The following is a 14409-nucleotide window of genomic DNA, read 5'->3' on the forward strand; positions in this document are numbered from 1 at the left end:
CTTTAAGATGCTCTATACTAAATTTTACAAGTGGTTTCATTGTGCTAAGTCTCAAGTTCCCACATTAGCTATATAGCCTAGACCATCAAGGAATCAAATTTTAAAACTTCTTCAAACAGCAAAGTACCTTAATACTAAAAAGTAAGACTTATCCATTCTATTACCTACTATGTAAAATCTTATATTGCTTTACTAACACTGAATACACCAAAATGTTTAACACGAGATGATTCTTCACTCTGCATGAATTCAGTGAAAATCCAAGCATTCCCCTACAGAGAAACTCTCTTGCACTGGAATATTAACCAGCAGATTATGACAATACAGAAAGAAACCACAGAGACTTAACTATTCTACAGCATGAACTTAAGATGTTCAAAATCCTCAGCCTTTGAGTACATTTGTCATTATAATCGATCTACTAATTAACAGAAAATCTCCACTGAAACAAAGCCTTACTTCTCAAAATACCATAAACACAGAAATCCATACTTAATGGGATATACGAGCTTATTACTCCTTTCAATATAAAGTGATGTGCAAGCCATACTACTATACCTCCCTATTCCACCACAGCTTGCTTCTGTTTCAGCCCAGTCAATTGTTAAAAAAGCAGAAGCATACCACACTCAATGCTTTTCACACAATATTTAAAGCAGTTGAAAGTCAAACTATGGCAAGATTTCCACAATGCACTGACTGACATCAACCAGGAACTGAGCCAATCAGTCTGTTACAGAAAAAATCTACTTTTTACAACACAATAACAATCAAAGTTTCATACTCATGCTTCAAACTTTCCAATTTATGGTTTGTCCACCATGAGACCAATTTAGAAACTGTAAATCCAAGTTTTTCCTCTGATTATAAAAGCATTGGATCTGTGTATGTTCTCTTCTTTTGGAAAGCTAAAAGCAAGCAAATTGCCTTATAAATAGATAAATAGTTAGGAAGGATTACTTTGCTACTTGATAAAATTAAATTAAAATACTATCAAATTAGAATGTTACCAAATATCCTTGCTATTGACAAATTTCAATAAATGTTAGGAAAAATAACTTTTTTTTTCAAGATGACTTGTGATACTTGTAAAAAAAATCTCCTCTGTTACAAAATGAAGACAAACTTATATCACAAACTACACAAAACCAATCAAGAAAAATCCAGTGTGAAAACCAGTGCTCATCATAAGCAGACTCTTAAGTGAAAGCTTAAGGAACTAGTTACCTGTCTGTAATTTTCGAGGTATTTCTCTTTAACATCATACTCAAAATGCCATGATCTACATTTTATGCAGTAGTAAGAGTTCTGTCTCCATCTACTGGTTGAAAAGCATTAGGTTCCATTAGGTTCCATCATCCATTTGGGCTATGACTACACAGGTGGTCACACTACTGACCCTTAACGTTTGCTGCTGAACAGCAGGATGGATCTCACAGTATTTTCTTTTTAATTTTTTACAGAAACAAATCAGCTCAAGGGTTTCTAAGTATTGGTATCTACCCCATCAAACTCGTTTTTGTTCCGACAGCTGTGCAACTGAAGTTACTCAGCATCAAACAGAGCATTATTGAAAATAAATCACAGTTTACCAATATTTGTCTTTAATGTGTTCAAAATCACAAGCAGCTAATGCACAAGATTGCTTAAGCAAGTGATTTCCAAGAAAACCAAGGTTGTGTGTTAGGTATTTTTATAAGCCTTGCTTATTGAATTTAAAGTATTTAATCCATTCAGAACATGAAATGCAGCCTGGACAAAGAGAAATTTCTTCTTACTGTATAAAAAGTCTAAAAAGAAAGTCTCACTACAGTTGCTTCTGGTATGCTTTTCAGTAACTGGCACCTACAAAATGCTTTCACTACATTTGTAATCTGCAGACAAGTACATTTGTCTGAGCACTTAGCTTCTTTGGCATCCAACCCATATGCACTCTGAATATATTATTTTAAACTTAACTGCACAAACTGTCACAAGATGTCATATGATTTCTTTATTTTTGTCTTCCAGGCCTCTTGATGCTCCTCAATTCTTCACTAATCTGATTACATATGATTTTCCAATCATCTTTTAGAGTTGTTTGGGTTCTGATTGTTTTGTTAGTTGATTTAAAAACCAACAGGCATTCTAGATTTTTTCTTGTTTATTGATACAATTCACTGCGTTTTAATTGGTTCCTTTAGTTTAGACTATTTAGCCTCATCCAAATAATCCAGATTATTGTAAACAATTACTCCTATGAAGTCAACACATATAAAATTTCCAGTACTGATGTGATCTATACAGTAATTCAAAGATAAGAATACAGTGTCACTTCAAAGATGTTTCAGATGGGTATTTTCATCTTAATAACATACATACACATATACATTTTAAAGTATGCTTTTGTAACAGTAATATTTCTATAAATGTTGACACTTGAAAAAACCCTTTTTACTTGAGTTTATTTTTCAGCTAATAATGCACAGAATAAGTCTTTTAGCATGTTACAAGTTCAAGCATGTATTTTACAGCAAACCTCTTCTGATTGTATTATAACCATTGAGATCTATAATAATATATTTCAGTTATTCTTATAGTGATCTAGTAAAGTTTTGCTTAGGTATCCTTTCTTTCTCCATTTTACATCAAAGACACTTGCACGGAAACTGAACAATGGGGTTTTGATTTACATGTACTCTTTACCAAATTCTCAATTCTTCAATATATCCTTCATTAGTGAACTGTGGTGTCACAAATTTCTAATTTTACATGAAGCACTAACAAAAATTATTACATCAGCACATAAGGGGATATTTTCTGGTTAGCATAAGTAAAGATGTTAGGGAAAATAAATCCAAAAAAGGTTGTCTAAAGGGTATACTTGCCCACATAGCTACACACTAATTTTTTTTAAATGGACTATGTGATCTATTGGAAATATTTCCCTACAGTTGTGCTAAAGTTTGGCTTCAGGAAAAGAAGCTATTTTGAGCAAATCTAATTTCCAATTTTTAATTTTAAGAAGAGGTACACCTGACAGTATGCAGGACTTCACTGATATAAAATTGTGATTATACAAACTGATAAGAAAAATAAGTCCCAAATAAAGGATTCTAAGAAACTGAGAGCCAAGCTTGCCAAGTTTAGGTGGCATTGCATTTCTCCAACAATAAAAAGCCTCTACATGCACACAATACAGCACGAGACCATGCTAAGAATGAAACAAAACCAACCTTGCTGTTAGGCCCCGAAGAGAGCTGTCTCAAAAAAATAAAAAAAAAAAAATAAAACGAGGTTTCAAATAAGTGACAACTAGAAAAAGCTTTCATTAGGCTTATATTTTTAAATAACAGAATCAAATATAACTGAAAACAGTAAACAAACATATGCTAAGGTGCTGTATTTTATTACGCATAGAATTATCTGTAAGTCTAACACTAAGATACCTGGCAATGAACTTTCCGAATTCCCTAAGACTGAGGTTAAGCATTACAAAAAAACCTGCTTTAAGTACACACAAAAATATAGCTATGAACCTGATTGAAACAGTACTTAAAAGAAACCTCAAAAAGCTTAAGGCACTATAAACTGAAGTACAGCAGGGGCTACAGTTTTTCCAGGATATGCTTTTTTAAACTGGGCCAAATTGGTCCACAGGCACTCTATGTGAAAAATGTTTTAAATCTAAGACAACCACTTATTTCCACAATGATGTAAAATTACATAAGAAAATATACCTACCACAAACAGCACTGAATCAATTTCATGTGTTTGTTTTTAAAACTAAGTGTTGGTTTCTCCTTCGAGGTGTGTTGTATCTAATAGCTATACTAATCATTTGTAACCAGCCTTTTTACTGATTACATGTAGATAGGTGAATTTGGCTGACAGCACAGAAGGAAAAAGAAAATCAGGATTTACTCACCAAGGAGGAATCCCTGTGACACCACATTCCATCCTATAAAGGAAGTGAAAGTGCTCTTCCCTTCGGTCTGATTTACAAGAAAGAAAGAAAGAGAAGGTTGTAATGTCGCTACACTATGCACTGTTATGGAAAGGAGAAAGGAGTACTTGATGTGAGAGTATACTTCAGAAAATAATGAATGCAGCTTCCTTTTCTTGGTTGGTAGAAAGCTGCACATTTTGGTGGGCAGATGCACAACTTCCTCAACAATCTTCAGGTGACAACAGGAAGCTTATGGATTTCATAGCAAAATTCCTCAGCAAAAAAAAGAAAAAAAAAAGGCTTGGGAACAAGTGTGCAACAGAGGTTCAAATTTATTTAACAGCCTGATAATATGAACAAATAAATAATGTCCATAAGAAGAATGTTAGAGTATTTGTTTGTTTTATTCTTCTAGATATGCTTTCTTTCTTGGAATAATGCTGTTCTATTTATTTTCTACTGAAAAACCTGAATCTGAATTCACAGGATGTCAATGGGAATTTTAAGAGGGACATAGAATGTAGCTGAAGTTATTGCAGACAGGACCTAAATTCACTTATTTCAGAGGGCAGAGGAAAAGAAAAACACAGAACATGTATTTATAATGTGTCTATATCTACTTCCACATGGAAAAATTTACAGATGCACAGAATATTCCATGAGTTGGAAGGGACCCACAAGGATCACTAAGTCCAACTCTCAAGCAAATGGCCCGTTCAGGGATTGGACCCACAACCGTGGTGTCATCAGCACCATGCTCCAGTTCTGGTGGGATTCAGCTCTGGTGTGAGGCACTGGAGGTGCTGGGGCATTTAGGGGCAGGGGGTGCTGCTCACACAAAATCTGATCTTGTTGGGCTTCCTCCATCCAGGTGCTGCCCTCATCCCTTAGGAGAGCCCAAAAGGTCCTGGACCCACTGCCAGCAGTGGGGTGTGGGGAACCCCTGCCGATGAGGTGTGTGTGGGAGGTCTCTTGTAAAGGTTTTGTCAATCTATTTTTACATGTAAGAAAATTCATAATCTTCTACTGTATTTTCTTGTGAAAACTACAATTTGGAGAAAAGAATATCACTTTACCTCATAAATCTTTTCTTGCTTTGTGGAGATGATGTAAATGCCTTTAAACATAATTAAATTGGGAATCTCATCAGAGTTTCACTAAATAATTGCTAATGCAATTTTAGCTTTCATATCATGGTGTTTTACAAATAATGCAGAAGAGCTTTTCCACATTCCTACATCGACTTTTATTGGTATGCAAGATATTTTCGAGAAAAATAGTAGGTTAGCTCTGTGAAAGAGCTTCAAAACCAGCAGCAATATTAATCTACCCAGAATCTCTGGGTCTAGGTATTGATAAAAATTGTCTGAATTGTAAAATGAAACTGGACCTTTCAACCTCTGGCAGAGTTAGTTTTAGGAACCTGTCACCAAGGACTCTAATTCAAACAGAACTCCACCAGGTCCACTTCTCTGCCTACCTTGGCACAGACTTTGCTGGAACAACAAACCTTTAATGCTGTCAAGGAATATTTTAATAAAGTGAGAATAGTCTACAAGATTAAAAGAGAATAATTTAGGAAATTTCTCTTATCTCAAAAGAAAATACAGTAGAGATGATTTTTTGTTATTTCAGAAGATGTAATCTAATCCTGTGAATTGTGTGTGTGTTAATTTTTTTAAAAGCACCCTGCCCCTTATAGAGCATAGGTGCAATAAAGTTGCACCTGCCAAAACTACACCATGTGATGATTCAGCCTTTGCCAGTTCGATCTCAGTAATTAAACAAAGCAGTTTAGTTCACTCAGTGATAGAATCTTGCATTCTTCTGACTGCAGTTCTTGAAGTTTTTTAAAAAATTGTTTTGTCAGCACCAATATAGCACTGACAAAAATATAGAACTAAATTTGCTCAGAAGAGATCAAGAAAGATCAAGTGATGAGGAAGAATGACAGAAGTCAAACTGAAGTGCTTACACTGCCTGGGCAGAAGAAGGAAACTCTTTTCTTTAAAATACATTACTCTTAGTTTCCCTTCTGAAGTCCGTAGAAGCGTGAGAAGGTTGTAGCACCTCACCATCACACCAGCCCACCACGTTACAACATGTGGAAGAGGCTGTAAACTGCTTCCCCTATATTTAAGCACTTTGCATAATATACCATAGACAGGAATTAGCCCATTTATATAGAATTTTTTTTTTTTAATAATGAGTAATATAATTTTCTCTACACTGAAAAGAGAAGATAGAATTATGAGGAAATAATTGAACTGAAAACTGGAAGGGAAACAGAATACTCACTACTAAATTATTTACTTCACTGTGATGTTGAGAAAAATGTCAAGATGAAGGGAGGAGCACTTTTATTTACTACACAGAATGGAATATGATGTGGCAGGTTCAAGTAACAACTAGACAACATTTATTTAATATTTGCAAGGAAGTGCAAGCTAAAAAATAAACAGCCACCTGCTTTCTAAGTACCTTTTGTAATTACAAAAGTGCTTTACCTATTCAAATCTATTTTGTTACAAATATGTAAAAATGTATTTCCTGAGCTGGAAGAAAATCACAAATATTTTTTGCCATAACAAATAAAATCAGCAAAACTACGAACTACAAAAAACAAGAAAACTCCCCAAAATTCAAAGTGCAGGCTCTGAATACTTGGAAATAAGAATCATTACATCTGAAGAAGTTCCATTACATATTACAGACATGAGTCTTAAAACTTCCAGTACAAAGTCACCAACATGAATGAATTAGACAAAGCTTCATGTACTGAACAAGTAGAGATTCTAGTGAACTAAATTCCAAACACATTGGAGGAAATGGTGAAGAAAGAAATTGCTTCAGGAGTTGTTACAAAAACAAAGACGTCTTCACTCAAGATAATCTCAGTTTCACAGCATCTTACTTGATAATACTTTAACACAGTCAAGTTCAATAGATTAAACTGGCTTCTGTTGTGCCTTACACACAAAATACTGTCAAGCAAGCAGACTAAATATTAGCGTTGCAGGTGCATGCATGCAGATATACACATATCACATACATCTGAGTGCATATGGTGCTTCAAAAGTCACTTTCGTCCGCATATTGAACAATAACCTAAACCAGCAACTGGTCTTTGAAATCTTTAAATGTCATTTCAGAGGAGCAGAAAAAAGTCTTTGCCAAAAGCAAAGCTGAGTTTATAAAAGAGGAAGAAGATTTTTATACAAAAAAAGAGATTCAAATGCTACGTTGAACTCCATCACATTTACCTGAATTTAGTAATAGAATCCATACAGATATCTAGAAATAGGCACATAATTTGCCTTGTCATCAGGCTAAAACCAAATAACTGTCATTTTTACACTGCTAAGAAAACTCTCTTTACATAACAAGTATGAGGGTCAGTTCAAAATTAACAGCACAATAAAACACTAAAGACTGCCATCTAGTGCCTATGTTTAACACCACCAAATACAAACATTTCATCTTTAGACTAGATTTTAAAATACTATTTTTTTGTAGCTAAACTAGCAATTGCTGCAATCAGAACATACATTTCTAAACTATGCATCTAAAAGACCTTCACATATAAAAGACAATACTGATAATGCAAATACAAACAACTTGATTAAAAAAAAAAAATCAGTAACCATAAATAAACTTCAAGTTTTGGAAAATTCAGAATAAAGATCCTGAAGTCTTTATTCAAGCAAAAAAGATAACATCAATACAAGCGCTCCTTTTATTTTAGGCTGCACTTAAGACTCATACAACCAACTTTACCATGAAGTATGAGATTTTATGAAGGAAATTAATTCTATCCAATTTTTGATGCCTATGCCAGAAGGGCAAACTAAAAATTTAATGTATTATCAACTTCTTAGTATCGCTATGAACAGAAAATCAAGGCATTAAGATCTAAAATTTCTTAATATTCTGATTGGTTTTCCTCTCCATGTTTCACTTTCTAGAATTCTTCAGAGGAAAGAACATATTTTATTCAGGGATCTTTTCAGCAAAGTTTTCCATGAAAATAAGGAAAGCTTTTACTGCTAAAATACAAACAACTTCTGTTTCAATATCAAAGAGCCTATCAAAAGACATGAGCCAAGTCTAAGAAATTTTAAAAAATGTTCAAATAGATGTTAGATAAAAGAACAAAACTATAAGGTAAGGTTACATCTCTCTCCTTTACTAACCTGAATATGTCTAAGTGGTGCTGTTATCAAACTGCTGTGTCTGAAGGAAGCAATGATGACAGTTAGTGACTGCTGGTTGAGCTTAAAAGTCTCACACACTTACTTTGGCTAGTTTAGATTGAGACTTCTGTTTTACAATGGAAGAAGTCATTAGTAGTTCAAGTGGCACTGAAAGGCCACAAAAAGAAGCACACATATAAACGGTGACATATTATTTAAGGATAGCAACACCTTTCTCTTGAATCAACTTACCGTAAGCCATAGCAAGGCAAAGTGATGAACCGGAACATTGCCAGAAAAACTCTCAAAGGAAGCAGGGTGAACACATACAGAAAAGCATCCAGGCACAAAAAGATTCCAAAAAACATCAACTAAATTACAAAAATAAAACAGAAGTATGTTAGTAGTTTATAAAATTTACAAAAAGTTTATAAACAATTATGTTATGAAAAATACATTTACATAAGACTTATTAACCAAATAAGCACAATATTCTCACTTGTTCAATCAGCTGAACTGTAAAAAATATTAACATGCTGTGCATTTGAAGACTATTCAGCAAAAATTCTGCACCACAAGGTCCAAGCAGCAAAGGCTTTTGTAGACTTTCACAGCTCACTGAACTTAGTCTTTAATATATAAACTGCAGTTGAATAAAAACTGTAGCTCATTTTCCAGTGGTGACTTTCCTGTAAGGTTACCAAAGTTCATGTTTTAACCTTAGAGGAAAAAACCCACAGAGCTGTGTGTAAATGTGTAAAGTCATTTTCTACCTACCTCCTTTTTCAACATTATTTCCTGCCCCCAAAGAGTCTTCTATTAGCTTGTAAATTTTCTATTGCACAGCTAATTACAGCTGTGGTAGATCTCCTCCAAAGAATAACCACCTTCTTCATACAAAGAATATAAAATATAAAGAGGTCAGCTTCCAGTTGCCCTCAGTTTAAAGGTTTTATCCTTAATTTACACAAACATTAAAGCCATTCATTGTGGCTACAAGCCAAGGAACTCTATGATAATTTAACCAGACATAAACTCTACAACTCCAAATTCTAGAAATATGCTTTTATGCTTCTGTCAGACCTTGAGTTAGTATTTTTTCCTGCAAGGATAATCCCACAGAAGCCAGCTTAACTGGCTACACAATTAAGACTAGCAACATCTAAGCAGACCTACATATCCATGTCAGAGATGCATTTACATGTGAAAGTGGTATGTACTGCTGATGGGAAAGGAAGATACTAGTGTGGGGGTATAAACCAAAGCACAAGCAAATTATTTTTATCTCTCACAATCCCTTTGCCTTTCAAAGTACCTTCTTTATTAGCTTGTGCATGGCCAGTTCCAGGTCCAGTGAGCACTCTTACGCCCTCATACATCCTAGTAACTCTGAAAGCAGTCCTACAGACTGCACTCCAGAACTATCCACAAGCCACAGAAGACAACTGACTCAGGCACAACAGCACTGCCATCATCCCTGAGTTTGTACTTTCCTTTATAATATTATTTCAACCAATTCTACAGTGGTAGAACACTTCAACACCATCACGATGTTAAGGTCTCTTTCCTGATATTTACTCATTCACCTCTAGTACCATTTTCTAAAATTTCAGCATTTTGAGTTATTATTCAAAGTTATCAGGAGTAGTGGTTACAAGAACTGCAGATAAATTTATGCACTGCTTTAAATATGCCATTAAGCTATCCATTTCTTTTAAAATAACTTTTAAACTAGGTGTTGAATATTGAAGCACTGAAGATGACTGAAACTGAACACTTAGTATTTTTAAACTCCTTAACCCAAACAAAACAGAAAGACAGCCTGTCACTTTGCTTGTGTTCTTTGAGGACATCTTTCTAATCTCAAAACCACTACTTTTTCTTTTAGATTTAGACAGACTTCTTCTCCACCTTAGTGCAATGACCGTGTTTCACAGTCTGTAAGCTTGCATTAATATTTGCAATTACTGTTTATCGTACTCATTTTCCCAACGTTTTTACTACGTGCATCTGATGAAATATAATCAGTGCTGAACCTTCTACTGTTTTCTGTAAACATTATTTTTGCTGCTCCATTCCAGATATTAAGGAACTAACAGAAAAACCTACAGAGCTTTTCCATCATCATAACTATAATTTAATAAAGGAGCATAAAGTTTAATTTTGAGATCAACTGAAAACTGTTCCCTTAAGATGGCAGGAATAGAGATCACCTTATTTAGTATAAGTAACCTACTGCAATGAAAAGCTCCCACTAAAACTGCACAAAATGCTTGAGTGGTAGTAGAGTTTACATGGTAAATTATCTAACTTCTCTAAATAAAAAAGGGGTAGTCATAACAATAGCAATCAATACAACTACTACCCTTTGAACATTACCCCCCTCTCTAAAACTACAGATGTTACATAAGTGCCTATTAAGTAATATCTCCCGAGATTAAGCTGTGATAAATTTACTCCAATTTATTCTCACTCTACCTGATTATAGTTTTCATTCTTATTCTGTAATTATAAGGTAGTAAACAAAACAAGCCATCAAGAAAATTCCTCTCTTCCTTTACTAGTGTCTCACATATCTTATTTCAACTAAGCAGATTTCTGTATCATGTCAGCAAGTGGTTTCTGCAACAGGTGATGATCTGTACACTATTTAGTTGATTTCTAGGTGCTCAATTTGATATAGTTAGTATGTATACTAACATAGACTAAGCCAATGCAAAGAACTAAAAAATTATTTCATAATCTCACTGTAAACAGATTGCTATCATTTTTTAAATCTCTTTATTATTCAGTTTCATAATATTTCATATTCAAAGCACAGACTGAAGTTTGATTCACCATGCAAAACCCATCAATTGCACCACTTACAGTATTAATCTTATTTATAAAAAGGCTGCTGGATATTACATGTTCTTACACACTGAAAGTTTTATTAAAAAGCTATGGTGACGATCCTTCAGAATAATTTCTGTGCCTTGGAGACAGCATGTAATAATCTACATGATTAAAATGGAGATGATGTCGAAATGCTGTATCGTTCAACTGAGTCTCTACCATCAGTGGAGTATTCTGTCATAAACTGGAATGGGTAAACACTGAGGATGTGAAGACACCATCACTGGAGATGTTCACAGCCTCCAATCCTGAAAATCCTGTTGTAGGTTACACAGCTTCAGGCAAGGGGATAGACTGCTCCATGGGTCTATCCCAATCTCATCCATTCTGTGATTTTCTGCAGGACCTGACTGGGAATTTAGTTTGGTAAAGCCAGGCTTCATCATGGCTGAAGGATGAATTTAATGATACTGAAGGGGGAACACGAGCACTACTGACCAAGGGAATCCTGCCCACCCTTCCTTCCCCCTTCACTGCTATTTCATCTTTAGTTATAAAGCTCCCCTTCTGTTCTTGTGTGGACTTGGATGCTCAAGAACATTGGCTGAACAAATCAGACCACTATTCTAGCACAGAGCAAACAGAGCAAGGAAAGTGTAACATTCACTGCTGAGTTATGAGTGGATTTAACTCCTGGAACGGTCCAACAACCACCACAGCTCATGCAAAACAGGCATAAAGCAGGAGACTGAAGTGGGAGGAAGAGCAAAAGAAGCTTCTTTCTTCAGTCTAAAGTAAAAGGATTTAGCTCTGTGTAACTTCATCCCTAGAGATTTTGGGAATTTTAGCAGTATTAATTTTAGTGTTATCATTACACTGCAGCCTAGACAAACTCTACTACTGATGTTGCCTCACTCATCATTCCTGTGCACACTGCTGCTGCTGCTGCCTCCCAAATCAACATGGCTAAGCCAGAACAAAATTGGCTCACTGCAGGGCCAGAACAATATCTAAGCTGACATAAACAAGGTGGCAAGGATCCCTCAGGAAGGGCCATAAGACTGGTAGAAAGGGGAGATGTGGTAAACAGTGGCATGAAGCAAAATAAAAGACTATGAAAATTAAGTCAACCTTAGAAAAACTCATCTGTTGCCAATTTTTATAAGACTGAAACCTTCTTATCCTCAAAGAATTTTACATAGGAAAAAATCTTTGAAACAACCTTTTTTTAATGTAAAATCACATTTTGCTGTAAAAAGTTTTCTTTTGCTTGCTTATTCCTTTAAGGATCAGTGACATCTTTATCTTCGAATTAATTTGTCATCATCTGCACTTGTCTCTGCTAATAACAAGAGTTGCCAGCAGCAACAAGCAAACAGGCAAGAAAACCCTGAAACAAAAATGTTTAAGCTAGTAACATTGGAAAATAATCACTATAGAGGTTTAAATCTTGTTTTTATAATAGAAGTGTTTTAAAAATAAATAGTTCTTTAAATAATTTAATTCAACAGATTTCATCTCTAAATTGGATCAAATATTAGAGCATACTTCACCTTTTCCAGTTCTTTTGGTATCCTCATGCATGTGTACACTCTCTCTCGCCGCTCTGTGTATTTTGCTTCATTGTGTTCAAGGAAATAACCTCTTGTTAGCTCAGCACTGATGAATCTCAGCAAGGAAAGATCTATTCAGAAACACAGTAAGCACAAGACACTTCAGGCAGGACCTCCAGAGGGTGAGAAGCTGCTATACTTTTGTTACTTATTATTTGCTACATGTTTCATTCTCATGCCCTCTAACCCAGAAGGTTTCTGCTGATAGTTAAATAACTTTGCATGGAAGGAGTTACAGGAGATCCAAGTCCGGTGCTTTCCCATTCATCCCCTGCTGCCTCCCAACAAACAAGCTACTTTTCACAGGCAATCAGACATCCCACTTCTACAAAGCATTACTCAAAGCCGCTACACAAAATGCAACATGCTGAGTGAATCTAATCTTTAATGTATTGTCAGACCTCCTAAATTTACTGAACTCTATTTTTGACTTTTTAAAAGCTATTTTCTCTCTCAGCAGCATTAGCAACTTGTTCTTTATTTTAAAGAACAGCTTTCTGCAAGAGCAAAACGCTCACAGACACAATCCCAAGCGATTCAGTGCACAAACAGAACAAACACACTGAACCTTTGGTGACCAGGTCTTTCACAACCAAAAAGCCATCATGCACATACAGATCTCCTATGCTTTCATGGCTGTAGGTAAATAACCTGAGGGCTGACTGGCCTGTGCTTAAGCAGCTTATACAGCTTCTAAAAAAGACTTTGCACAGAGAAGTCTTACAAAATTAATATATGAAATTATAATTATGAAATTCAAGCTGTCAGCACAAGAAGGTTGAACTTAAACTTCAACACTCACTAATGAGGTCTGACACTACCATGTCCTTGTCACACTTCAGAAGTGACAGAACACTACAATGAAGTTCAACATCTCTGGTTATTGGTATCTAAAACCAGGAATTATCAATGTCCACACAAAACCCAGAAGACAAAATCACTTATCTAGACAAATAGATGAAAAGCTACAGACGCTTACTATGATACAAGCACACGTTCACAAATAGTAAATTCAAATTTCAGCCAAAGTCTTAGGGACTAGTGGAGGGAGAAGTAACCTTCTATGGTAGCATGCTCTACATTTTTCAGGGCAGGAAGAGTCTGTATATACATTGTTAGTAAAACAACTCAGGTAACAGCTGCTAAGAGGGGAATGCAAGTACTGACACTCTGCATGAAGAATTTGCCCAAGACTGTCTGAGGCAAGGCCTTCTCAATAATCATCACACTGGAGATGAAGACTTTCACAGTAGCCAGAAGATTACCAAGAGTTTAAAAGCAAAGAAGGAATCAGTTCAAGCATAAGAAGCAAAAGAGGGTGTGCTTACAGCCTATATTACCTTAGGTGGGAGGAGTGATGAGAACTTGGGGGGATTACAGGCATTTTGTTTGTGGTGGTGCATTAATGTTCTCTGTATGTCTGGTATTGTGATTTATCACGTTGCTGTGATCCCAGCTATAAAACTCACTAACTACCCATTAATTATGTACTGTTAATAAATCATGATTTCCTTAAAACTATGAGAACTGAACCATTTTCCCATGTAGGAGCTTGTCACTGGTTAGTGATTTGGATGATCTGTGTATTACTGATCCACTCCTACTAAGTAGGCCAAACCACTAGAAGCCTTAGAGGCATTTATTTTAAAACAAACAAAACAACAGGTTGCTTAATGAGTAGTAATAAACTAATATTTACATATTAAGTTTCAATCAAAGTTCATTCTGTGAAATCACTGCTCAGACCTCTTATAAATTTGTTTTCTGGAGTCTTCCTTTGTAACCCTATCACTCGTAACTTCTTTGGTTATGCCAATTCTTCAATGTTTAAAAACTTGAA

The 14409-nt window shown here is 35.2% G+C and overlaps 1 protein-coding gene across 2 annotated transcripts in view; it reads right to left on the minus strand.

Annotated features, from left to right (window-relative positions):
* Positions 1-14409, minus strand: part of TAPT1 (transmembrane anterior posterior transformation 1) — a 51376-nt gene that overhangs the window by 33665 nt on the left and 3302 nt on the right. The window contains exons 2-4 of one of the 2 annotated variants that reach the window (XM_063401655.1): positions 12510-12640; positions 8374-8492; positions 3216-3239 (exon numbers count right to left, since the gene is read on the minus strand). In XM_063401655.1, coding sequence (XP_063257725.1) covers positions 3216-3239; positions 8374-8492; positions 12510-12640 — 274 coding nt within the window. The remainder of the gene's footprint in view (positions 1-3215; positions 3240-8373; positions 8493-12509; positions 12641-14409) is intronic. The other variant, XM_063401656.1, reaches the window with a different exon arrangement.

This window comes from Prinia subflava, chromosome 7 (genome assembly GCF_021018805.1).
Source record: "Prinia subflava isolate CZ2003 ecotype Zambia chromosome 7, Cam_Psub_1.2, whole genome shotgun sequence".
In the NCBI taxonomy this organism is placed as follows: Eukaryota; Metazoa; Chordata; class Aves; order Passeriformes; family Cisticolidae; genus Prinia; species Prinia subflava.